Below are 27,947 nucleotides of genomic sequence, written 5' to 3' on the forward strand. Positions count from 1 at the left end.
TTTTATTAAAATTATAAAATCTTAGGCCACGCGAAAAAAAACATATTTAGCTGAATATTAAAAGAAACTTAATAAATAAACACTATATAAGCAAATGTTTCTTTTAGGGTAAAATGGTTTTCACGCTGGTATCCCCGAAAGCAGGCGTGCGTGAGGCCGTAAAAAAGCGGAAACGCGCGCCAGCGCCATATTGTTGTGACCGTGCCGCGACTGTGAACGCGTCTCTCAGTGTTATTTGTTACGTGATTACTGTCGCTCGTATTGTTTTGTGAATGGAATATAAGTGTTCATAAACTGTTACCAAAGTGACCTACGATGCAATCAGGGAGTGGTACGAAAAATCCACCATGGGCTCGATCCAACGTGAATACAAACATGACCGGCATGAATCCTCAAATAATGGATCCTAACACCATGATGACTCAACAAGGGATGATGCCATTTCAACAAACACAGGCGGTGTTTAATCCTGGAATGATGCAAGCCCAAGGAGGAATGGCTATGCCCATGGCCGGTCAGATGCCGATGAATCAGATGGCCCAAGGTCAAATGTATCCCGGTAATGTCGTCGCGTATCCTACTCCACGTGCGATGAACCCTGGCATGTATCAAAACTCGCAATCTAACTCGTCTCAACCAAACAGTGAACAGCGTGTGTTCACAGGAACTGTGACAAAGACACACAATGACTTCGGATTCGTCGACCATGATGTGTTTTACCAGACATCGGTCTGCGCTAAAGGTATCATTCCAAAAGTAAACGACAGAGTATTGGTAGAAGCTACCTACAACCCTAACATGCCTTTCAAATGGAATGCTACCCGTGTACAAGTTTTGCCCAAAGGAGGGCCCAATCCAAAGGGAAACAATCCAAAATCTAATTCATATAATGCAGTGCCGCCACCTTCAAACAAAAAGCAGCCGCCACCTCGCCGAAATAATGATGATCGGCCACCTAGAAGGGAAGAAAGAGTAAGTTCTAAATTTTTGAGGTTATATTTTTTTAGTATTCCAGTATATTCTATAAAGTTAATCAAAAATATGCAAAGCTTTGTTTACATATCATAAGCACTCAAACTTAAATCCTATATTTGTTAACACAGAAGCGATCTCGCTCAAGAAGTCGTTCCCGATCAAGGATAAGCGGCCGTAACCGCAGAGATTCTCCTCCTCGCAAGAGGCCTGTAGTTCACCAACCATCGCCTGTCAAATACATCGTCAGAGTTCCTCGCATACCTCTGGATATGTAAGTATTGCATTGTAGGAATTTGATTCATCAAAAATCAAAATTATAAAAATCATAGATTTATCATGCCCTATTTTAATTTGTTACAATTTTAGTTAAAAAAATACCACTGCAAATTGATGTTTTGCTGTGGTCTTTTTTTAATAATTTTATTGCAAGTGGTATTTTTAAAATATTCAATTGCCAGTGGTATTTTTTAATGATTCAATTAGCATTGATTGCACTAATCTAATGACTATAATTTTTTGCAGCCAAAAGATGGATGTACCTGGACTTTCTCAAAGATACACCAATTTGTACATCCCTTCTGACTTCTTCAATGCTCACGTCAAGTGGGGAGAAACTTTCCCTCCCCAAACACCATTTTCATTGAACAACCCTTGTGGATACCACATCATGAGCAGAGAAATTGATAACCCCAACCCGAATGACTCCGTGTTGGAGCCTCCAGATGCAGATTACAGGTTTTCAGCAAAGGTAAGGTTTTTGCTTTTTGAACTGCGTCTTTGGTCTATACTTTACTATATTGAGATTATTGATTGTAGTAAGAAAAATATACACAATAATACCATGAAATTACATCATGTTTTGTAATTACATGAACATGGTATTTTTATTTAGTATATTGCATCTTGATAATTTGATGTGCAAGGTTTTGCAATGAATATGGTATTGACTGATTAGTGCAACATAATTAGCACAATTTACTCAATTGATAATATTTTATCCTTAAAAGTGTCCTTTGTTTGCATAAATATTCATACTGATGTGTGTAGACCTTTTATATTTGATCAACTTGAATTTATGTGGCATTCACATGATTCACACAATAGCTACTTTGTTTCACAACTATGTACTTGACACCATTATTTTATTTCAGGTTATGTTGATTAGTATGCCTACGTTAGAATCCCTCTATCAAAAGTGCGGATTAACCAAAACTGATGACAAAGATAAGCGTCTTAGTAAATCACCATTACATCCAACAAGACTGATCAAATTCTTAGTTGGGCAGAAAGGAAAAGGTGGAGAAAACTTCGCAATCGGAGGGCCGTGGAGTCCTTCCTTAGATGGTGAAAACCCACAAACTAACCCAAAGGTTTTGGTGAAAACAGCAATACGTACATGTAAAGCCCTAACGGGCATCGATTTATCCTCCTGTACCCAATGGTAAGTATCTTTGACATCAATATTCCCCTTATTGGTGATGTGTCCAGATTTCTGGTTTGTGTTCTTTTATCTAACAGTGGCCAAAAGTTTCATTAACACGTCCATCTTTCAAATTCGATAACCACCATAAAGTCAATCTCGCTGTTTGTTCCTGAAAAAGCTTTGGGCTACTGTTCGTGGAAGTAGTCATGGTACAGCACACATTCATTATGTGAGAGTACGGAGGCGTTAGTACGTCGTCAGTGGCGCAACTAATTGGATGCTGAGTTGATGTAGTGACTACCACGCTGTTGTATAACTCTCGTACCGGATGTGTCGTGTCCATGCGTGCGGCGGCGGCGCGCTAGTGAGTATGTACTATAACTGTATTACCCGCGCAGGTACCGAATGGTGGAGTTTTACTACTGGCGCGAGGGCAGCGGCGGCAAGTCGCGGCTCGAGTGTGTGGTGTTGTTCCTGCCAGACGTGTGGTCTGCGCAGCCGTCGCGTATCGAGTGGAGCAACGTTCAGGAGCAGTATAAAGCTGCCTGCGACCACGCCTTAAGGAAACTCGACGGCGAGCCGGACTCCGGAGCGCAGCCCGACGCGCCCGCGGCGGCCACGGCGACGGCGGCGGACCCGGCGCCGGCGGAGAAATCACAAATTGTTTGTTCCTAGTTTTGTTCAGTTAAGATTCCGGCTGCGTGCGCAACTAAATTGAAGATCTTCTTTGCAGTGCTGCCGACTCCAATCTACCAATGGATGCCATAAAAACATCCAAATTTTTTCTTTATTTATCACATTACGAAACCATGTGCCCCAGTTTTGATTGAATTTCGGCAATAATTTACGCTAGTAGATTATTATGAAAGAATTATATCCACATTAAATGCCTTTTTGCAACTTCTGGAAAGATTATAAGATGACTGATGGTTGTTTCTAACGTTTTCAGGAGACCTCTGATCTCAACGATAGCACGATAACGATTGATGAGAATGATGATGAGGAAGGAAAACCTGAGCCGACGCATTATTCAAAGATTGATATCAGAACGATCAAAGTAGACCAATTGAGACAAGAATTGCGGGCGCGAAATACTAGCTGCAAAGGTATGATTTAAACTTTTCAATAAATTAAATGAAATAATTGTTGTTACAGCCATAGTATATCTTACTATTTGTATTTATTTTTTTAGGATTGCGTGCACAGTTGGTGTCTCGATTGTCGAAACTTTTGAAAGCTGAGGAAGACAAAGAGTCCAAAGGTGAAGAGGAATCCATGGAACTGGATGAAGACAATGAACAAGGCAAGGAAAAGAAATCTGATGATGTAGAGGGAAAAGACGAGAAAGAGCCTGAAGTAACAGAACAGAAGAATGAAGGTGACAAAGATGAACAGAAAAAGGATGAGGAAAAGCCAGAAGAAAAGGCAGAGGAGCCTAAAAAAGAGAAGACCGAAAAAGAATTGGAAGAAGAAAAGAGAAAGGCAAGTATTTATTATGGAATTTGATTGTCACAAGCAAACTATATTTGCAAACTATATAAACAAGCAAAGTATATAAGTAGTATATCCGTTAAGCTAGCACCCATAACACAAGCATTAAGTTGCTTACTTTGGGGCTAGCTGGCGCTGTGTGAAATTGTCCAAAGATTGTCCAAAGATTATTTATATTTCAGAGGTTGTATGTGTCTTGAAGATAGTCATCTTCAAAAATTGTAATGTAAAAAAATCTTATTTGTTTCAGTTGGAGAAAGAAAAGCAACAGATGAAGACCCGCTACGAACTCCCCACGAGTCCCCACATCATTGTGCATCCCTCAAACTCGGCGAAGGGCGGCAAATTCAACTGCAGTGTTGCCACTCTCTCCCTTTTGTTGGACTACAGGGTCACAGACAACAAAGAGCACAGCTTTGAGGTTAGTATTTGCAAATGAGGTTTATAAATATTTTGTTACTTAAGATAAAATCATCTAGGTCGATAGATTACTTGTTACTTGTTAAAATAAAGTTTTTAATGATAATAGCAGTTAGTCTAGAATTGAGCTATGTCATGCGCCAAGGGTGACTCATGTCTGAAACTAGAGTTTTGAGTGATTTGACCATTGTGTTTATGGCAAGAATAAAATAAGAAAGAGGATAATTTTCACCATGAACTTGATAATCAGTAGTAGAATCAATAATCAAAATATCTAAATCTATATTTTATTTCAGCTGTTTGTGTTCGCCGAGTTATTCAACGAGATGCTGATGCGCGATTTCGGCTTCTACATTTACAAAACACTGTACACTCTCCCTGAAAAACCAGAAGAAGTGAAAGAAGTGGTTGAGAAAACCGCTGAAAAGAGCGATAAGAAAGATGACAAGAAAGAGACAGAGAAGAAAGATGATAAGAAAGACGATAAGGAAAAGGACAAGGCTGACAAACGGGATGAGAGGCGCGATTCCCGCCGTCGTGGTGACAGGAGGGTAAGTGTAACTTGCTTATTTTGCTAAAAGATGCTATATTGTTGTATTTGTTTTTGATTTAGGTAAGGCATAACTGCCAATGGCGTGCATTCGTTTTACTTCAAGATGTATCGGATAAAATTAAACTTCTGATTTTCTTAAAAACCAAATATTATGTAGTTTATATGAAATTAATGTAGATGACAAATGCTATAAATTGCAGTTACCTGTATACATTTTAAAATGTCTGCTTCTTTTCTCAGAAATTGAACACTTAAGTTGAGCAAATAATGAACAACAAAAACAAAGATATTTACCCAATATTATATCAGTTCTCAATAACAATAACAACTTTATTGACGACTGAGCTGAGCCGAAATTATTATTGCAAAATGATAAGGCAGCAAAGCAAGTTTCATATCAATATTCTATAACGTGCCTATCTTCTACCCAGGAGTCCCACAGCATTGATAAGGCAGCAAGTGTCATATCAATATTCTAATTAACGTGCCTATCTTCTACCCAGGAGTCCCACAGCGTTGATAAGGCAGCAAGTCTCATATCAATATTCTAATTAACGTGCCTATCTTCTACCCAGGAGTCCCACAGCGTTGATAAGGCAGCAAGTCTCATATCAATATTCTAATTAACGTGCCTATCTTCTACCCAGGAGTCCCACAGCGTTGATAAGGCAGCAAGTCTCATATCAATATTCTAATTAACGTGCCTATCTTCTACCCAGGAGTCCCACAGCGTTGATAAGGCAGCAAATCTCTTATCAATATTCTAATTAACGTGCCTATCTTCTACCCAGGAGTCCCACAGCGTTGATAAGGCAGCAAGTCTCATATCAATATTCTAATTAACGTGCCTATCTTCTACCCAGGAGTCCCACAGCGTTGATAAGGCAGCAAGTCTCATATCAATATTCTAATTAACGTGCCTGTCTTCTACACAGGAGTCCCACAGCGTTGATAAGGCAGCAAGTCTCATATCAATATTCTAATTAACGCGCCTATCTTCTACCCAAGAGTCCCACAGCGTTGATAAGGCAGCAAGTCTCATATCAATATTCTAATTAACGTGCCTATCTTCTACCCAGGAGTCCCACAGCGTTGATAAGGCAGCAAGTCTCATATCAATATTTCTAATTAACGTGCCTGTCTTCTACACAGGAGTCCCACAGCGATGATGAGCGCAGCAATTCCCCGCGTCGTCGCAGCCGTGGCGTGGAACTACCGGCCGACCCCTACCTACTGCTGTCTCTGGTCTACTTCGACACGTCACGAGGCGGCAACGTCTCAAAGAAAGACCTGCAGAACCTCTTCATGAGCCTCGGACTCTCGCTGTCGAGGTCTCAGATCAGGGCTGTGCTTGAGAAAGTGTGCATCAAGGATAACTTCAGCTACAAGTGAGTATTTCATCATTGTTTTATTTGGACTAATTCTAGGAATACAATTCATATGTAAGTACACAAGCTATTTCTGTAATAAACAGAAATATTATGTCCAATTGTGTAAACAGTCTATTGTAATCGATTATTGTTTCTATAAAGGAAAAATCAACAAACCTTAACATGTCAATGTATTTACAGTTATTAATAAATAATTACACACGTTTGTAGCATAAATGTAGGTCTAACCAAAACATAATGAAATAGCAAATAAAAATGAATTTCCTATGACAAAGTGAGGCTTAATTTTTATAGGTATTTTATAACGATTAATGCTCATTGTGTAATAAATATATTTTATTTGCACAGGACTCTGATTCAAGCCATCAAAGACCTAGCTTCAGGCACGCCAGAGGCGATTCAAGACTTGCCGTTGGACACCACGGTTGCGACTACCGAAGTACCGCCTCATGTAAGTTATTTTTCAACGAGAGATGCGCAGAACGTTTTGGTAAAACGAATGAAAAAAATGGTAACAATTAGCCAAAAAGATATTGCTATGGTCAGTTGGCCACAGAAGTCACACAACCATAAGCGTGAGAAGTAAATGGTCAGTATGTTTTATAAACTGTTTTTCTTTCATAGATTGCTGAATTAGAAGCAACAATTGCAACAGGAAACCGCAACTTATTGCCTGTATTCAACCGGCCGAGCGACGAAGAAGGACGTTCCGGTGAAACTCAAGACGTTAGCGACACTGGTATGTCTAAAATTGATTTAATTTTATTTGGTTCAATTGAAGCTGTAGTTCTCATTTTTCCTATTTCTAAATAAACTTTTCGAATAGCGCGAATGTACTTGTTTATCACGTGCAGCGTCACTGCCGGACGTACCTAATAAAAGTTTTGTGATTGTGTCGATATTACCTAAGCCACGCCCAATAAACGCTAGTATAAAGGAAACCTTAGTTAACAGCTTGATTGAGCCAAGTTAGAATATCATCTTTAGTATTTTGACTTCGTTTGATACAACCATATAATATGAGATATCGATGATCAGATCGAATCAGAAATGAGGAGATCCGTAGGAGAACCAGAGTGACTGACATAGCCCGCAGAATCGCTAAAATCAAGTGGCAGTGGGCGGGGCACATAGCTCGAAGAGCTGATGGCCGCTGGGGCAGGAAAGGTCTTGAGTGGCGACCACGAGCTGGAAGACGTAGCGTGGGCAGGCCTCCCACTAGGTGGACCGACGATCTGGTGAAGGTCGCGGGAAGTACCTGGATGCAAGCGGCGCAGGACCGGTCTTTGTGGAAATCCTTGGGGGAGGCCTTTGTCCAGCAGTGGACGTCTTTCGGCTGAAACGAACGAACGAATATGAGATATGTTTCATTGCAAATTGCATTCTATTCCTTGAACAGGAGTGGTGATGTACAAGTCTCGCATCGTGGACGTGGGCGCTTTAGTAGCGGCCGAGGCCCGCGGATCGGCCACGCGAGCCCGCCTCGAGTCAGCTTTAGAGAGCGCTCGCGCCGCACTTAGGGCCGCCCGCGCCGCCGCCGCCTCTACGCAGCAGGCGGAACGGGGAGCTAAGACGCAGCTGTCTGACCTGTCACATAACCTGGCGGCTGCGCGCGCAAGGATTGCGTCGCTCACGGTAACTATTGCAGTCATTTATACACTTATTTTTCAGTGCTGTGCGCATCAATGTTACCTTGCGCATAGTACCTATAACTCACGCGCGCTCACCTCGAGTCAGCGCTAGAGAGCGCCCGCGCCGCACTTAGGGCCGCACGCGCTGCCGCCGCCTCTACGCAGCAGGCGGAACGGGGAGCTAAGACGCAGCTATCTGACCTGTCGCATAACCTGGCGGCTGCGCGCGCAAGGATCGCCTCGCTCACGGTAAATAGTCGTTTATACCTAAAGTCCGGTCTCCGAGCACGTAGAATTTTGTCCAATGACCCCAAGCTACCCATCCTTATCGCTCGCGCGTAATTATGTTGCTGTTACGCTCGCACACTCACTGCGGGTGCCCGTTGCACAGTCGCGACAGCAATATAATTACGCGCGAGCGATAAGGATGGGTAGCTTGGGGTCATTGGACAAAATTCTACGTGCTCGGCGACCAGACTATACAATCAGTGTGCTATGCGCATCAGTGTCAGCTTGTCAGCTCTAGAGAGCAGCCTCCTCCACGCTGTAGGCGGAACGTGGAGCCAAAACACAACTGTCAAGATCTATCGAACATCTACACGCCTCGCTCACGGTAACTATCAACCATTATAGGCTCTTCGTCTAAGCCAGCTGGACGATTCAGCATCCAAACAGGGCGGATCTGTGTGGAACTGAACACTGAGCACAACAAAGCTGAACACCTGGAACGGAATAGATACCAGTGAAATAACAATCGTAGGCTGCATTGATTCCCTCTAATAATCCCCAGATTTATTTTGGAAGTCATGCATGCTGCTATCTTTTCATCTGAAACTAAATAATCTTCCATTCTAAAACTTCAACTAGAAAAGCAAGGTATCACTTGAATTTCGTCCCACTGAACACAGCAGTACCATGATATTTACACTTCTGTTTGTTTACAGGCAAGCTCCAAAATATTCCACTCCGCATTGAAGAGTATCCAGTCCAAAGTCGAAGCTGTGGTCAACATCAAATACGAAGACGATGACGTCGTGGAAATCGTCAACGGCCCTACAAAGTAATTTCCAACATTTATATTTTATTCACATACCTTTCATGTGTTTATTTACAGTATATTAATTAATCAAAATGTATGTTTTAGATCGGATGCAGAAACAAAGAAGGAGAAAGTTGATGATAAATCCGACATTTCAAAAAAAGAGGAAGACAAAAGTGATTGTGAAGAGGTCACAGTGACAGAGGAAGAAAAAGATAAAGAAGGTGACGACACCACTGCAACGGGCATGGACCTTGATGACAAAGAATAAACTCTTGCATCAAGATAAACAACAATTAGTTATTCTTATACTTATAGCATTCAGAAGAAGCAGGAGCTTCTGATAAGGACACTAAATTAAAGCTGTAAATACAAACTTGACTCAGAACACAATTTAATATTTGAGATAATGAGTGCAGTGAATCTTGTTCATTAAGTATAAGGTACTTAGATTATTTGCATTTTTCATTGAATCATTACAATCATTGTTTGATAAAGTTTGGAGAACCAAGTGACATGTTTTTGATGGAGTCTTCAATTAACTTAGAAGTTATTTATCCGAGAGGATAACGCAATAATGATTGATTTATTTTGGGGTTACAGGTGATCCTTTGACACAAATTTATTGTGTCACCATTATTTTAATTATATTATTGTAAGAGTTTGTAGCTTGTAAGTCTTATATTTTCTAAGCGACAAATGTAACGTAGGTTAATTTGTTGATTAGGGAATTGTGCTTTGAATTCAATAATAGACATAAAATATAATAACTACCTGTTTTATTTCTTTCTCCCTTACAATCCAAGTCTTAATTACACTAAACTACATTTATCTAAACAAGATTACTCTAACATGTTTACACTTAAAAATTTAGATAGATCATACATACTAGAGTGGATATATTTATAGATAATGAATGCAGTATACAATAAATGCATGTGCACATAAGTCTTATTACAGTAATAATAAATCAATACATGAATATCTAATATAATCTTATTGTACTTAAAATAACGTGTGTAAATATCATTTAAAATGGAAAAGTTACAGTAATAATTTAGTCTAAAAGAAGGCACTCACTGGGGGAAATTCTAAAAGCGAATGTTGGCGGTGAGTGCCTTATTTTTATTGCCTCAAGGGTCATAATCATGATATAGATCGTTTCATCCACGAAGATGCACCCCACCTTTCTTCCGCTAATGTTTGAGTGTTATCGGTATACGCTAAATTATCCATGAGTTCACACACTAGAATAATGACGCTCGGATCAAACTCCCCGCACCCCGCGCTTCCCTCGACCAAAAAGTGGTGGGGCACGTCTTCATGGATGAAATAATCTACTTGTGCGTGTCACTCTAAACACACGGCTCGACATAGTTCCCTGGGAAGAGGCCAGTGACCCCGTCCATGACGCCTTCCCACCAGCCATCGTCGTTCTTCTTCAGCACGTAGATGACTGCACTCTCCTGGAATGACAGCTCGTCTTCCTTGTCAGCGTAGTAGTCGTAGATCGCAACCACTGGAAATAAATAATAAATTAATATCCTTGGACATTTTATACTACGCTTCTAGTCCCAAACAAAAGACAAAAGGTATCACTTGCATGACGTAATTCTCATTTCACCTTTTATTTTCTACCTACTGTAACTAGTTTTAAGACAATTTTTGAAGCTAATAACTGACCTTTCTCAATGTAATTCTTTGGTACCCAACCAGGCAAATCTTCTTCATCAGGAACGATGGCTGGTACAGCGCTTGTGTATTGAGAGTTCATCTTACTCTGCAAAATAAATAAAATTTCCATAAGCACAATCACAACATAAATGTAACATTTTAAACTTTCGCGTTCCATTTCAACTAAAATAATCAAGCCTTGAGTACATAATGAAACTCATTTATAAATGTCGCGTTAAGACCCGTGTCTTTCTATTTTAGTCACAATATTGTCCATGTACCTAAATGCTGGTGATTTTTAGTCAATTTGTGGTTATAAACTAGCTCAGAAAGTTAATAAAAATCCATACGCTAAGATGGTGCGGTCGTCCAAAGGCATCGTGGGCCAGTTCATCGTCCATCGGCGGTGGCGGCAACGGCGGGGACACGGAGCCACCGCGAATGGACGCTCCGCCAGTCGATGAGGATGAGGCACGCTAAAATAAATAAACAACACTGCAAAAATAGTACTTATTTCATGTGGAATATGGCAGTCTCGATTCATTGTCTCCATTTTGCCGGATGGAATGTTCCTTACCTGTCCTGGCAAACTCATGGAATGTTGGCTGTGTTCACCATCAGACCCGATCAATGGAGATGGCGGAGCTAAAATGAAACAAAAATCATGGAATAAGTTCATTGTTACAAAATATGGACCTAAAGCCTGGTCCGTGAGCACGTAGAATTTTGTCCAATGACCCCAAGCTACCCATCCTTATCGCTCGCGCGCAGTAAGTGTGCGAGCTTTAGAAATAATCGTAAGCTTATAACACACTTACGGGGCATACTGGAGTGTAGATCTTGCTGAGAATAGTTTGATGGTACTTGATGCTGATTTGGGTGGACCATGCCAACCTAAAACAATAATGTTTTTGTGTATTTTTTCTGCAATGAATTATGAAATTCTTAACTAACATTCACAAACCAGAAAGGTATGAGTAATTATTTAGATTTGATGTGGTAATATCAAATCAAGCAATTATGTCACGCTTCATTACTTTTAAACTAAATACCACTGACAATATTTATACACTGAGTAATAATAATTGAAAAATAATTGCGCACTAAAAATAAAGTAATATTTTTATGAATAACTAGCTTTTGCCCGCGGCTTCACCCGCGAGAAATTTAGTTTGTCACAGATCGTCATAAATTATAGCCTATATGTTAATCTGGGTTATAAACAATAATACTGTAAAGTTTCATCAAAATCCGTTCAGTAGTTTTAGCGTGAAAGAGTAACAAACATCCAGACATCCACACAAACTTTCGCATTTATAATAGTAGTAGTAGGATGAACAGCTAGATAATGATTAATTACCATTACGTATTACTCAGGTTTCATATTTGCTGCTTGATCAATTAGGCTTTGTGACAGTCTTTCTAATCTAAACAATCATACCTGAGGCTGGGCCACCGGCAGTGTGGAGTACCCAGGAGGTCGGCGTGGATAGTTTGGCGCGTAGTGCGACGGCACTTGAGGCGGCGCCACGGCTGGCGGCGTGCGGTACTCGCGTGAGGACTTGCCTGCAAAAGATACAGATATTATAGTTTTATTTTTCTACTTATTTTCAGCACAATAGTAGCCATTGTGTTGCAGCATTTGGGTAAAGTTAATTTGCGGTTCATTCATATCTATTTACTAAGAAGAAATATATTTTCAGAAATATAATTTCAATGTGTCTTTTGGAATGCTTAACTAATTAATGACAACAAAATAAAGGTCTATTCTGAATGAAAACTTTTGCCTTTTATTATTTCAATAGATTAATGGAAAAGTGATTATTCAGATGTTCAAATACATAGTCTGTCAAAATCATAACCCTCTTTTTGCTTTGCCGTAGTCGGGTAAAAATACATGGCTTCTGTTCTCTCCAAGTAATTATTCAATTATATTTGAACCTTTTTAGCTACTAATGACCCACAATATCCTAATTTATCCTGTGATGGAAAGTAAATGATGATGATTGAAGAAAAGATACTGACTCCTTAGTCAGTCACCTTTGACTGAGTTTCTTCCACCACTTCTTCTCAGCACCAGCCCATATGTTGTCCCAAAGTGGTGGCAGGGCAAGTTATATTTGGGACATGTATAAGTTCCCTGGAAAGTGCCTATGTACTGAATAAACTATTTCATTTCATGTTTGTCTTACCAAGAGTGCCACGTCCCAAAGTGCCAGTGTTGGCAGCAGCTGCAGCCCTAACAGCGGCAGGCGGAGTGGGAGGCTTGGTAGTGGGAGCTGGAAGTGTAGCAGAGCTTGGGGCCGACCCTGATCGGCGGCCACGGGGGGTGCCTGTCTGGCCTCCGTTCCAACGGGCCCCGTGTCCAATGTCATCTAATGCTGATTGAAACAAAAGTAGAATTTATGAATAAAGTATGATATTAGAAAGTAAAAAGTATTTATTACTAAGAGATGTCACATGTACAATTTTATTCTGGTGGTCTCTGGACTAAGCAAGAAAGCTTGTATCGCAGCCGCCAATATGATTATTGATAGAAATAAAGACTTTTTCCTTAGATTTGAGCTGCACTAATTTTTACATATCAAATCTTATTGATCTACTGTAGATAGAAACCCATCTATTTATTAGTTAACTAGGTTTATTACTACGTTATTGCTTACCTGTGTAATCAATACTTTTCCTAACATACTTGATTGGTTTTTCAGGGTTGGCTGGAGCTATGATTTTGTACTGCCTAGTGATGACCTTGTTGGCTGTTAGCACACCGATCTCCCTCCTCGCTACTTTCTCTTTGTGTATAGCAACTGTCTGTGCGATATGGTTCATCTGACCTTCCATTTCAGCCAACTGCATGGTCTGAAGCTCTAATAATTGAAGAAAGTTGAATGCAAGTGTGTTGATCTGATAGGCCACACTCGCCAAAGATTGTGTCGTGTAGTTCTTCGTGCTCTCTAGCGCTAATCTCTTGTTTTCCGACTGGAAATAGTTGGCTTCACAGTATTCTGCTACCCGTTCAAGGTTCGTGTGACTGTCGGTGAGGTGATTACGACCCTCCGGGATTTCCGTTTGGAGTAAAGCCGCTAACTCGGCCATTGTGCTGTAGTTATTGTTCTGTTTTAGCAGGTATAATCTTAGTTATAAAATATTGGAAAGTAGGTAAATATTATCAGTAAGTAGCGTCTGCAATGCGTAATGAAACACTTCCTTCCGCTGGAAACTCGACACGGCAATAGTTGATTTCTAAGTAAATGTTTTTCTTACACAAATAGAAAATACATGAGACGTTTTTTTACCTAAATTAATTAACTACATTTGTTTGATTTTGTAAACAAAATAAAAATATCCAGAAATTACAAACACAGGCACACACCCAAAATTAGGCAGATGAAAAAAAAACTCAAGTGTCAAAGTGACTGTGACTGACATCATACGTCACTTTTTAGTGTTGTTACTTTTTTTTATTCAATTGATATGAATAAATTGAAAAGTATAGATTTAATAAAATTAAAGTTTTATTTTTACGACTGATTTGTATGATTGTGTAGTCTGCTCTAAAGTTCTGAGCATATTTCTGACCACAAATCTAGAACTAATTGACTAGTACTAGACGAGATATAAAACCGGACTTTTAATAGCTCTTCGATTTCAATCAGTAATGCTCACCTCTAGTTATGTCATTTTATCATCTGTTTTGTCTGTGGTCTCAATTGTACAAATTCGTACTTGTCGTAATTTCATTCATGATGTAAAAATTCCGAGTTTCTTTTTAGTGATTTTGTGAGATCAACTGGAATTTTAAATCATTTGATAGAATCGTTGACAAAACTTTATTAATCTGATTAGATTTATACATAAGACGATGGGAACCAACGGGAACGGGAGGCGCGGGGGCACAAAACTCCCCGATGTCCGTCGCCCTATTGAAGAAGGCGATTGTATCAACGATATGGAGAGCCCAGAGCTGGATTTTATATACGACGATTGCGACACTCAAACAAACGAAATAGCCGAGCTTTACAGCTACACTGAGCACCCGGAGTTCCAACTGAACGTGAAAGCTTTCGAGGATATCATGGAAGAGTTCAATTACCCTCCTAGCTGGCAGAGATTGACAAATAAACAACAACGAACAGTGATAATGAAACTATTAGAGCATTTAGATGTTGCAGTGAGTGATATTCGTATGCGTGCGACGAGGTGTATATTCTACCTGGCGCAGGGTTGCTGGGCTGAGATGCAGTCTGATGCCGAACAGGCCCATTGGGCCAGGGTTAACGTCATGACCCTGTATGATATGGGAACGTTTGCTGCTTTTGTAGAACTTCTAAACCTTGAGATTGTGAGAAGCAGTACTGCCATAGCATCCAGAAAACTAGCAGAGTCCCTAGCAGACTCAACCAATTTGCGTGTCATTTTATCTGTCCTGTATTTAATCACAGAATACATGAGAACTGAAAAAGACAATCCTGAGTCAGAATATGTTCATCTGGTGAAGAATTTCAAGGAAGAACTTGGTACACCTTTTGGTGAGGAACTATTGCCAGTGAAACTCCTCAGTATGGTGACACATCTGTGTGCAGGAACCACTCCACACTTTCCTATGAAAAAAGTTTTACTTCTTTTGTGGAAAGTGCTACTTGTATATTTGGGTGGTTCAAAAGAATTGAAAGAGAGAAAAGCTAGATTGCGAGAAAAACATGGACTTCCACCTCTTCGTGAAGATACTCTGGAAATCATTAAAGGTATGCGTGCCAGCTCCCCTCCTCCAAGTGCTGCAGATATGTTGGAAAATCAAAATCCTGGACAGAGAAAAATGAAGGAAAATGAAAGAGCATTGAGGAGACAAACTTTTATGAAACAGACATCTTTGGATGAGTCAGATGAACAAATATTTGTTGACAAAGAGGAAACTGGGAATGGCTCTGAAGATTACTCAATGGAGTTCCAGACTATGCCTGCTGATGGTACAAGAGGGGACAACAACCAACAATGTCCATACTACATGTACTTCAAACAGTTTGATAGCCCACCTCCGCCACCACCTCTGCCCAGAAGTTTGCCGTGGCAGTCCAAAGTGCGACAGAAAGACATAGACATGTTTTTGGATAATGTCAGAATAAAGTTCGTTGGTTATTCTCTTCCTGGAGATAGGCAGACGATAGCTGGCCTCCCACAGCCAATTCATGAAGGCATAGATATATTGAAGAAACACATGTACACAAGCTTATCTGAAATTCAAGCTGAAAGAGAAATAGAGATTGCTCGAAGTCCACTCACTAAGGGTGAGAGAGACGTGGAAGAAACCGAGGTTGAAGTATTGTATAGAGCTATGTTGCCAAACTTACCACAATATATGATTGCTTTACTGAAAATACTTCTGGCTGCTGCACCCACGTCTACAGCTAAAACATATTCTATAAACATCATGGCTGATCTACTGCCTGAAGAAATGCCCATGACAGTTCTGCAGTCTTTAAAACTGGGCATTGATGTAAATAGACACAAAGAAATCATTGTGAAAGCAGTCACAGCCATATTACTCTTACTATTGAAGCATTTTAAATTAAATCATGTATATCAATTTGAATTTATGTCTCAGCATCTGGTTTATGCTAATTGCATGCCCTTAATACTCAAATTTTTCAACCAAAACATTTTGTCATATGTTGGAGCTAAGAATTCCATACCCATATTTGACTTCCCGGCTTGTGTCATTGGAGAACAACCTGAGCTGACCAAAGAATGTTTGGATATTGGAGATTCATCAGTTCCGTACTCGTGGAGAAATGTTTTTTCGTGCATAAACCTGCTGAGAATTTTAAACAAACTAACTAAATGGAAGAACGCAAGAATCATGATGCTTGTAGTATTCAAGAGTGCACCGATTTTGAAACGCACACTCAAGGTTAGGCATGCTCTTATGCAATTTTATGTTTTGAAGCTACTCAAAATGCAGACGAAATATCTGGGGCGACAATGGAGAAAAACGAACATGAAGACCATCAGTGCCATTTATTCCAAAGTACGTCATCGGCTGAACGATGATTGGGCTTTTGGTAATGATGTAGACGCAAGGCCTTGGGACTTCCAGGATGAGGAGTGTGCTTTGAGGGTAAGCGTAGACCGCTTCAATCACAGGCGATATGGCACTGGAGGTGAACAAGAAATAGATCTGACTCCCCTTGAAACAGATATTAACAGTATTCTTGAAGCAAATGTTGAACTTGATGAAGAGTTTAAAGAAAACTATGAGCTATGGCTAGAACAGGAGGTGTATAATAACGAAATAAACTGGGACATATTACTGACAGCATGAATCACTTTTATAAAAGTTTGTTAAGGTTTCATGTTGATATACTTTCTTAATACTTAATATTAATTGATAATAATGAGATTCCCTGATAAATTACATGCTTATGGAAGATTATGAATGTACTCAAAGATAATTCAAGATGTCATTAGACAGGGAAGAAATATTTTATTCTTTTTGTAATATTTTTACTACAAATTGATGTCTTTTTGCTTTAGATTTATTTTCTTACTTCATTGGTAATTTTAAAGTGGAATTTAAAAAATTAAAAATATCTATATCATGACAGTATTTATATATTTAAGCATGTTATATCAAATTTTAAATAACTAGATATGCATTAAATTGTCATGTATAAAATGCAATTTTTGCTTAGAGTGGTAGTTGTCTCATCTTATGTGTAACATTTAATTATAATGAAGTAAAATAAAGTTGCCTTTAAACATCAGAACTGATATTGACAACAAATTGTTTTTTGAACCAGTTTTTTTAAAATATCTAAATAGAGTACCTAATCAAAATAATGAAATGGAATTACAATATTGAAGCTAGATCTTTTATGGTTTTCTAAACAAGCTTAATAATGTATAGTTAAATAGTTACATTAACAATAAAATTGTATTGAGACATTAAATACTTCTTATTTATTAACCTAGTGGGATAGTTTGATGGAAGAGATCGCTTTATAGCGATAATACCATTGTAACGTAATAGGCCACTAGATGGCGGTATCTTGTTTTAAATCCGGTATGATTTGACTATCACTGATTTTATCACCTTGTTGCACAGTTAGATACCTCCTACTAATCATATCAAGAACCCACCCGTGTTATCCTGTATACAGAATTATTTGGCGGTTTTTTTTTATTGTTGAATAACTATCATCATTGAATAATATGCCCTATCTCGTTCAAGCTCGCAACTTTATTTCAAGATAATAATATATGATGATAACATGTTTGTGTTTCATTCAAGTCAAAATTATGTATGTGTAAAATGCGTGATGGATTGTAGGTAGGAAAATACATGGAACTGCGCACTAGATCTATACTAATATTATAAATGCGAAAGTAACTCTGTCTGTCTGTCTTACTTTCACGCATAAACCACTGAACCGATTTTGATGAAATTTGGTAAAGAGATAGTTTGAGTCCCGGGAAAGGACATAGGATAGTTTTTATCCCGGTTTTTGTAACAGGGACGCGCGCGATAAAGTTTTTCAAGGACAGAAAATTGCACGTGGGCGAAGACGCGGGCGGAAAGCTAGTTTTAAATAAATTAGACGACAATGCAGCAATGTTCAGTTTGCATTATCTATTTTTTGCCTCTAAGTAGTTTGTTCTTTCACTGCTATCAATTTAATTACAAACAGCGGGAGCATAGAAAAATAATATTTTCCCGGAGCCAGGTGGTTTGTTCCCACATCAAACGTCTATTAGATGACATCCGAACATTTGTAATGCTTCCAACAATGCAAAGGACCCTTTTATAGCTCGGTTGAGCACTTACGCGGCGGGGGGTGGCGTGAAGCTTTTATTGGGGATGCTAATAGGTATAACGAGGTGAAAGTAGGTGGTTGGTTGGATCTCCTTGGATATCCTTTCTTCTTGTAACATCAACAGTTTAGATTCAGGTTTTGGGACTAAGCTTACTTTTCTTTGAAAAATTTTTTCGCTTCTCATTGTTTACCATCTTCATTGACAATCTTCTAAGGATTAAATATTTACCTACTTACTCTTAGTTGATCAAGGAAGAATTTATTTTTTAAATCCAGCAGATATGACTGTTTTAAGATCTTTGATTCTCTGATGGCAACAAAGATGTTTTAAAATTCTTTTCCAGAATCGCGATTCTACCTTATCTTAACCCAGTCATTAGCCGCCGTCTCATTTGGGTCGGAACAGTCAAGATTTGCTCTAGAGAATTTTCCGCTTCGTAAACCGAGAAAACTGCGATCAACATGCGCGCACGCACAGCGATTGTTAGTCATTTCACGACAGTTTTTTCTGAGTGACAAATCTAAAATATGTTCTCTACAAGTTTATTTGTTTTGTTAATTTTTAAAGCAGTTTATTCTTCAAAGATGTATTCTAATGATCTTAATGTGAATGATATTTTGCGAACTGATCTGATGCCGACCTTCTTCATGTTGAGTGGAGAAGAGAATAAGACTGAGAGTGTTCCGGAAATGAGGACCACTGATAGCGCTGAAGAAACGACCTACAAATCAATAAATGGATCTATTGATGCAGCTTTGTCTACTTTGGCGTTCCACAGGTAAAGTTAACGTCCATCTTTGGTTCAAAATCATTTCAAAATACATAAATTCAGGTTTTGTTCAATCATGTGGGCTTTTACAGCCCTAAAGATGTGATTCAAGCCTTCACAAAGTTCTCTCCGAAGTTGACTCCGAATAACACCTATTTAGTATTTACCACCACCTATTTTCGCAATCATCGATGTAAGTAGGTATGAGTAGGTAGGTAAAATAGAAAATATTCCCCTACTTACTTATGTGAACTATTAATAGTTAGGTATTTATTTAATTTAACCATTTAAACGTTTCAGACAAATGATGAACGAGTACCACTGCAGAAACTACGTGGCCGAGCAAATACTGGAAGAAATGGGTAAAAGTGTAGTCCAGAGCCGCGTCGGGAAGCCCTTCGGGTTTGAGGGCCTTGGTGACGTCAACCGGCGCTCGTCAGACCTGAGGAGCAGTGCGCTGTATGACATCGGTTCGGCGAACTACCAGGAGTGGCTGAATAAGTTAGTACCTAAATTAACTGTATTCAATTATTTTTACTTAGGTAACTTGAAAAAAATAAAATTGTGTCAGGTGGGAATCGAACAAATCATCTTTCGTTTCCGGACGACTGCTCTCATTCTTCATTTATTTTGAATTTAGAATGAGTCAAGAAGTTATTAGGGTGCTAGAGCTCTACATTACACAAATCAAGAGTTTAAGTAAGTGCTTAAAGTAGGCTTATTAATTGGGTTAAAAATCTGATGAAGAAGTTTTTGTTACTAACCTAAAGAACATAGGTACCTGTTCATACCTACTTGTTTACCAGGTACCTATTGTAGATATGGTTACTACTAGGTACTTTTCATAAAGTTTAGTTTTAGGTGGAACTTACAGCATAGCTTTAGTACTAAGTACTTAGTTATTTTATTACTTCTTAGGTATCTACTTTATTTAGGATCTTTGATACTTACGAGTACTTACCTACATTATACATTTTAGAATAGCTGCAATAAACAACGGCTACCGCCAGTTGAGCGCAGTCCCCAACCTCGAAGCCGGTAACTTCACCTTTCCCATGGCCAGCGGCCCTTCAGCTTCCCAAACCCGGGATAAGTATGAAGTCTACGAGCCCGCTGAACCAGAAGCCACGTACAACGAACCAGACGCGGCGTATCAGGATATATCCAAATACAGTAAGTGCAGGTGCAGCCTAACTACGGGTAATGCTTACCCGTGTTTATACGCGACACCGCAGCAGCAGCGGTACCGCCGCTTCTCCCTTGGATTTGTATGACTGCCGCGCGCGCAGAGACGCCGCCTCGGCGTCGTGTGTACCTAATGCTCCTTAGAAATTCTAAGGTAATTAATGCATCAGCGCCGCGGTGTCGTGTGCAAGCAGCCTTAGGTAGACCCTACCTACCTATGAATAGCTTGTGCCCGAGGGTAATTCATGTATTGTATATTTCGATGAATAGCGATACATCTAAGTGCTTTATTAAATTTGTACCTAACTTAGATTTCTGAAAATCAATACTACCTACTCAAACTATTTATCTTCTATAGTTAAACTTTGTACTAGCTTTTAAAGTAAAAATTGTATGCTATTTTGTTAGTTTTATGCTAACTTCAACTTCTTCTAGGTGGAGCCTACGAATACTCAATGCCGCCGCCACCGCCGCCACTGTACCACCACCCGGCATCGCAGGAGCCGGAGCACGAGGAATACTCGGTGGAGAGAGACGGCCACGGGCTGGGCATCTCTGAACTGTTTGACATATCGCTCACGGGAATAGCCTTCTTGTCGTTTGGCATGTTCGTGCTGCAAGTGCTTATGTGTATTACCATGGTAAGTCCTTATTCGTAATAGAAGTATCTACCAATAGGTTATTACAGTCAAACACCAGATTACAGGCGATTTTGTCGGCATACCGTCGTAAAGTACCTACACAGGTACATTGTATCCTCATTTTAACCAATAAATGACGTCCACTACTAGCCAAAGCAAATGCTTCCTCCAAGGATACTATAATAGCAATAATAGCTCCTGCGCTGCACGCATCCAGGTGCTTATCCCTACCCTCAAAAGATATAGTCGGTTTTAAATAAACAAACTTGAAAAAATCTAACTGCCTAAGGCGGGAATCGAACCCACGACCTTTCGCTTGCCGGGCGACTGCTCTTCCTAGACACTAGATGAATTCATCGAAACCTTAGGCAGTTTGATTTTTTCAAGTTGTTTATTTAAAATTTAGTTTGATAAGTGACTCTTCTCGCTAAGAAATTTAAATATAGTCGGTTCACCTAATCTGGCTAGTGCCCACCCTACGTCTTCCGGCCCGTGTGGTTACCGCTCGAGAACTTTTCTATCCCGAGTCCCAACTTGTACCCTATTTACTGCCAATTTCTCAAAGAGCTGTGATATTAATTCGTTTGCCTTTACAGCATCCACAACAAACTCAAGTGATGCAGATGGTCGATAACAGCGATTCTATGAACGTCGACGACGTGTTCCGATTCAAACGCGACACGGAACCTAGAGGAAGCGTCGTGTCTTCTATGAATACTCTAGCGCGCTACGCTCTCATAGCGCTGAGGCCGCGGTCTACCCAGTGCTTGTATCGAGCGCTATGCTTGGGCAACAAGCACGCGAGAGAGATACGGGATAGCAGTCGCTATTGGCTTCCTGTGTGGCAGTAAGTAAATGTTTTGTACTTATACTCGTAGGTACTTAGTTACTAACTCCTCTTTGCGTGGATTTAAGCCATAAATTTGAAATGAGTTTTCATTTTACCTATCCGTATTCCACCCGTTAAAGATTTATTAAGGTATGCGAAAAATGTAGAATTATATTGTCACGCCCATATCACAAACGATGCTTGCTTAAGTGAAGCAGCAAATCGAACGCACAGCGTTGAATAGAGCACTGTGATGGTTCATGTGCCACCCTATGCGTCCACGTGCACTGTGAGACATAGTAATGTTTGTGAATACGTATATTATTACCCATCAAAAACAATACTTGTCAAAAAAACCAAGCCTCGCAACTCAGTTGTTCTACGGTAAAAAGTTGTGAGATCCATGTAATACCAAGTCCAGGCCAGGAAATCTTTAACGTTTTACATAAATTATTGACTTGGCCATCGCACTAAATAATTTAATTTATGTTTTCATACGATGGCCAAGTCAATATATTTATGTAAAACGTTAAAGATTTCCTGGCCTGGACTTGGTATTACATGGATCTCACAACTTTTTACCGTAGAACAACTGAGTTGCGAGGCTTGGTTTTTTTTGACAAGTATTGTTTTTGATGGGATCTCATTTCTTTTTTACAAGCTTTATATTGACTTCACTTGTTAGTATGTGTGGGACAAATCTTGCAACTGAATTTAAGACCAGTTCTCCTCAACCGATTGAGCTGAAATTTGGTATACTTATGTAAGTACGATGACAATGCAATATTATGGTACCATTGAGCTGGTCTGATGATGGAGTCGGGAGGTGGCCATAGGAACTCCTAAACAAAACGGCGGAAACTCATCGAGTTTGGGTTCGTTGGATTTGTCTTTTCGAGCACTTTAGTGTTAGATAATGTCCAGTGTCCTGAGATTAAGATATAACTAAAAAGTGTAAAATAAAATTATAATAAAAATAATATTTTTAAAAACAAGCTTTTATTCTGAATTTCGAAAGCTTGTAGCGCAAACAGAGAAAAAGAGGAATAAATTCCATGCGCGATACAAACTTTCGAAATTCAGAATAAAAGCTTGTTTTTAAAAATATTATTTTTGTATTTTGTAGACAGCAGTTATGTATCTAGAAAACTGGACCGAAATTGAAAAATTTTACTCGACTTGGCGGTTGCACTACCGTGCCCCCAAATATTTTAGTTTTTCCTTGATTCATGGGCACTTCTTCGAAATTGCATTCTTCGGCTGATTCATATGGACAAATTTCAAATTCAATTTTAGGTCTGTAACATAGACTCATATGAAAATAGGTACACCCAATAACATATATTTGGATAAGGGACTCGTTTTTGTAAAGTAGTTTTCAAGATATCAACGTTTAAATATTTTGTGCCCATATGAATCAGAATTTGTTACATATTAATCAAAAATAGAAATAAAATTTAAAATCTTTATGTACAATTGGCTCTATATTAAGAAAATAATCATATTATAACAAAAAAAAAAAGATCTGTTGTTATGAAAACAATATCAGTTATCAAAATATTACGAGAAAAAAAAATGCAACGAATTCCACAATAAATCGTGAAAAACATTTTTCTGAAACTTTAGTATACATCCATAATATTTTGTCATCATCTTATTCATTTTAACCATAAGATCCACTACTTAACATAAGCCTACCCCAATGATTTCAATAATGACCAGTTGGTAGCGGACTGCATCCAGCGCCTTCCTGTGAGTGAACGTTCTACACTGAGCTTTCCGGCCCGTGGCTTCCACTCCAGAAACTTGCTATCCATTGGATGGTCATCTAGGCCATCAGTTCTGCATACTATGTGTCCTGCCCATTATCACTTCAGCTTGCTAAAACATCGGACTATGCCACCATGCGACTTTAGACCGTTTATGGATCTCCTCATTTCAGGTTCGATTGCATAAAAAAACCAAGCATAGTCCACTCCATAGTATGGTATGAAATTTTGTGGTTCGTAAGCCTATAGTGAGAGGCCGCTTTTCAGAACAATATGTCATCACTGATAACACTCACTGGATGTAGACTTTCATCTTATGGCACTAAGGTATTTTAGATGACTCTACCCAGCTGTATCACTTATCCAAGCAATCGTTGTTAAGACGTCCACCCACAAGATGAAGAAGGTGAGATGAGCTTATAGAGGTTGTGGCAATGGCAATCAGTTAATCTCGAAATCATTGGAGGCCTATGCTCAGCAGTATTATTATGTGTTATAAGTTTAGCTGAAATAATAATAAAAATGAATAATCGTTGGGCAATTTCATACAGATGGAAAGCATTGGGGGAGGTCTATGTTCAGCAGTGGACGTCCTATGGCTGAAATGATGATGATGATGATGAATTTCATACAGCGCCATTTAGCCATAAAATAAGCAACAAATATGCTTGTGTTATGGTTCCTAGCTTAACGGATATACTACTTATTTACTGTTTAAACATACATTATAATTCATAGTATAAAAATGATGATGATTTGTTTTATTCATAACAAAACCGCAATCACATCTGGTCTTAAGTGAGAAGCAGTCCGGGATATCATTCTCAGCTAATAAATACCTTTTTGGTGCTTGATAGATCAAAAACTAATTTATTTTATGATTCATATAGGGCCCTGACCATATGAATCACGCACAGATGAATCAGTTTTTTGCCTGAAATCGAGCAAAACTCGTCATACATACAAACTACAGTGTTGTCATTTTTCTACATGAATCTATAACCCAAAAGCATCACATGGAAGACAGATTAGATTTTTAATGCAATAATATAATTTTATAAAGTAGGCATTGTAATCAGCATGCCACCTGAACCAAGCACAGATGAATCAAGTATTTGCCTTCGTCACACCGGGTTCTAAGCCAACCAGCTCCACGTCTGCCTTCTAGCTCATCCGTTGCAAGATGGGCTTGCCTCCACGCCAGAAACCAGACTCTCATGATTAAAACCTGACCAGTTATGATCAAGAACAGCTCACGCCATATGAATCAGTATTTTATGCCGGACACTGCTTATTTATTTTTTTGCGAACAAACTAACTTAATTAAAATTATGACACATTTTTTTTGTAGAAGGACAACTCATTGGCTTTCGAAATAATTTTCATTTATATTGATATATCAAAAGGAAAATGCTACATCAACCATTTTGTTCCGGAAAATGGCTAACGGACACACCATATGAATCAGAGAATCACACTTCAAATATTTTTAATTTGTATAAGGACAGCAATTATGTCAAAAATGTAATGTGCGCCAGATAGGGCTATAGCTAAGCTATACGAAAAAAAAATGTTGCATGCCATTTTGTTAGTTGGTTACTGAACTATAGGTACCCAAAGACATCGAAAATTTTGCCTCCGAAGAAATACCCTCATACACCAAACACTACTTATATTCCAAATTTGAAGCTTCTAGGTCTGCTAGAAGTGCCTTAGAATTTTGATGATCGGTGAGTCAGTCAGTCAGTCAGTGAGTGACAAAATTAAGAAACTTTGACCCGTTATAATTCTTAAACTACTGGTTCAAATTGCATGAAATTTGAAATATACCGTGTCTTTACAATGCCTGCATAGCTAATGAAAATTCAGCCTTCTAGTTTTATCCACAACGAAGTTACAGGCGGTCGAAAATGGCCTGAATTGCTTCGAGAAAAGGATGGTACGGCCGTGCCGCTTTTTTGCTCGACTTGGTGGGGGCACTGCCGTGCCCCCAGATCTATACTTTGGGAATTTGCTTCATCAAAAATGGATCATTGGTTACAGTTACAATATTTACTTTCGTATAATAAACGAGTAATGGATGTGAAGACGAAGTAAAACTTCATAGTTTACTATCAAGACGGTAAATAACTTGCTACACCTTCTGTATTGCTATACATAAACACGCTACAAAGACATGCTCTGTTGGCTACCTGTGTCACGGCAAGGAATCTGATTTCTGCTGGCATGCTTCGGGGAAATGTTGAGTTTCCTTTTTAACATCAACGACCTAGTCGTATCACTTCCAATTATGCAGTTGCATGCAAGTAATTTGTAGATGTTCTAAATACTACACAAAATCGGGTGTGAAATTATGCCCTGGCCCCCGGTGGAATTTGGACCCACTAGCTTAAATACTGAGGATGGTGTCAGGTAGGTAGCCCTCTGATAGAGCCACATTTTTTATTTGTTAAAGTGTCTACACTCCTTTATGTAGAGTCATTTACATACTTATTTATCAGCCCCTTGCATTTCAAAATTGGTCCAGATTTTCATACATAATTAAAAGTCGTTATGTTAAGTTGTATAGCTCAAGGAATTATGGTGACTAGTGTCCATGCTAACCCTTTTATACGAGTAGGCTTCATTCGTTTCTTCATTAATATATTTTATTAGTAGTTTTAAGGACGAAGCACACTTATCGACCCGGAAACGGTTCGTAACCGTATCAACGCGAGGCGGTCAGTATTTTTTGTATGAAACTCCTTACTGCAACACACATTTACTGCACCGTAAGGTAACGTAAATGCTTCGCCTCGCGGTTGATATCACGGCAAAAGGCGATACGGAGTTGAGCCTTTTCCAGGTTGATAAGTGTGCTATGATGTTGATACCTTTAGTCGTAACCAAGATGCTTGTCTCCAGTGCGGGCGTGGCGTGGTCGCGGGGAAGCGCATTAGGCGCCCTAAAGGCGGCAGCGCTTGGGCTGGGCGGCGCCCAATGCGACACTCTCTACCCGCCCGCCCACTGCCAAGAACAGCGATAACGCGAAGTGGTAATACAAACTAATTTATTCTACTTACATTTATTAAACGACTATTGTTTGTTTCGTTTGTTAAAGTAATTATTAATGTGGGAATACAAAGAATGAAACAATCGTAATAAATTGTAAAGTAATATTGTAATTTATTGCACGTTATTTGTTTGTATCTACACAAAATATTGCTGTTTTCTTAGAATGGTACCTACACAAGTAATAAGTATTAATCACTTAAACAATTAAATAATAAATACAATAAATTGACTTTTGCAAGCAATGTTTTACTAGCTTAAAAAAACTTTTCGTCGATATTTTTTTAATTCAATTTTAGTACCTAATTCGTACTAAGGGTAGACCGGGTACAAAAGTACCACGGGTCAATAGTACCATCGGCGATATTTATTTAGTAGTATATTTATTAGTGTGCATAGCGTCAGAATATGCGCTTTTTGTGTTTCCATCCGCTCACCAGTCGGCGGCGCTTGCGCTGAGAAACGAAGGTGTACAGGAAGGATTTTTGTTTTTTGCCCAGCCGCAGTAAGTTTTTACGTCAAATATATGAGCCCATAAGTTGCCTAATATGCTATTAGTTACCAAGGTATTGTTGTCAATAGTTTATTCAGGCTCTAAACTTTGTATCGACAGCAAATTATTGGCATTTACTGTGAAAATGACTGAATTTTAGGTGAAGTTCTCTTGACTACCGACTTGGAACAATTGTACCAGTCTCCATGGGGTCAATTGTAGCGGTACAATCAACCCCGTGGTACAATTAACCCCCGGAACCTTATTTTATACTTACTACATAATATTTTAAATTGGTTTTAAAGTACCTATACTTATAATAAAATAAGTTTATTATAAAACATTCACGTGGTTATTATTTTTACAATTATAGGCATACCTACCTACTGAAATAATAGTCTAGGCTCATTCATAGTTGCATGCATTAAGCATTAATTAGATACATACTTAATGTGTTTTATTAAGTAAGTAGGTAGATGTCCTAGTACCTAAATGCCTACTTAAAATATTTTAATACAGGTTTCTAAAACCCTTTTGAATATGTACATTTTAGCTTAATTCAGTAAGTAACTAAGTATTTAAACGTTTTGTTTTAGATGCCTCGGCGTAGAGTCAAAAGTACGGATCGCGGATCAACGGATCTATTCCTTTATGAACAGACTTATGAAAAAATCTTAAAAGGTCGAAGCAGTAGTAGGTAAAAATAATCAGGGTCAATTGTACCAGGGGTCAATTGTACCCTCATACAAAAATAGATTTTTCAGTTTTGATATTTCTATCATTGTTATTATGCTTACTGTT

At 38.9% G+C, this 27,947-nt stretch overlaps 4 protein-coding genes across 4 annotated transcripts; 3 read left to right on the forward strand and 1 right to left on the reverse strand.

The window, feature by feature from the left end:
* Positions 1 to 169: 169 nt before the first annotated feature.
* On the forward strand, positions 170 to 9,570 carry LOC135073840 (cell division cycle and apoptosis regulator protein 1-like). The gene is made up of 15 exons (XM_063968055.1): positions 170 to 972; positions 1,104 to 1,246; positions 1,498 to 1,723; positions 2,127 to 2,416; positions 2,797 to 3,061; positions 3,348 to 3,504; positions 3,591 to 3,880; positions 4,140 to 4,310; positions 4,606 to 4,860; positions 6,015 to 6,250; positions 6,602 to 6,704; positions 6,878 to 6,992; positions 7,653 to 7,888; positions 8,829 to 8,944; positions 9,029 to 9,570. Exons 1-15 carry the CDS (start codon positions 316 to 318, stop codon positions 9,192 to 9,194), a joined length of 3,426 nt encoding a protein of 1,141 aa, XP_063824125.1. The 5' UTR covers positions 170 to 315; the 3' UTR covers positions 9,195 to 9,570.
* A 115-nt stretch (positions 9,571 to 9,685) lies between these two features.
* LOC135073844 (abl interactor 2) lies at positions 9,686 to 13,993 on the reverse strand. Its single transcript, XM_063968060.1, has 8 exons — positions 13,261 to 13,993; positions 12,790 to 12,978; positions 12,039 to 12,163; positions 11,416 to 11,491; positions 11,175 to 11,242; positions 10,948 to 11,073; positions 10,607 to 10,703; positions 9,686 to 10,442 (listed from the first exon to the last, which is right to left on the reverse strand). Exons 1-8 carry the CDS (start codon positions 13,691 to 13,693, stop codon positions 10,279 to 10,281), a joined length of 1,278 nt encoding a protein of 425 aa, XP_063824130.1. The 5' UTR covers positions 13,694 to 13,993; the 3' UTR covers positions 9,686 to 10,278.
* A 306-nt stretch (positions 13,994 to 14,299) lies between these two features.
* On the forward strand, positions 14,300 to 17,544 carry LOC135073834 (striatin-interacting protein 1). Its single transcript, XM_063968037.1, has one exon. It carries the CDS (start codon positions 14,460 to 14,462, stop codon positions 16,914 to 16,916), a length of 2,457 nt encoding a protein of 818 aa, XP_063824107.1. The 5' UTR covers positions 14,300 to 14,459; the 3' UTR covers positions 16,917 to 17,544.
* A 1,386-nt stretch (positions 17,545 to 18,930) lies between these two features.
* LOC135074080 (uncharacterized) lies at positions 18,931 to 26,627 on the forward strand. The gene is made up of 6 exons (XM_063968385.1): positions 18,931 to 19,187; positions 19,479 to 19,679; positions 20,158 to 20,351; positions 20,799 to 21,004; positions 21,601 to 21,851; positions 26,507 to 26,627. Exons 1-6 carry the CDS (start codon positions 18,937 to 18,939, stop codon positions 26,625 to 26,627), a joined length of 1,224 nt encoding a protein of 407 aa, XP_063824455.1. The 5' UTR covers positions 18,931 to 18,936.
* Positions 26,628 to 27,947: the final 1,320 nt, after the last annotated feature.

Source organism: Ostrinia nubilalis, chromosome 8, assembly GCF_963855985.1.
Source record: "Ostrinia nubilalis chromosome 8, ilOstNubi1.1, whole genome shotgun sequence".
NCBI lineage: Eukaryota > Metazoa > Arthropoda > Insecta > Lepidoptera > Crambidae > Ostrinia > Ostrinia nubilalis.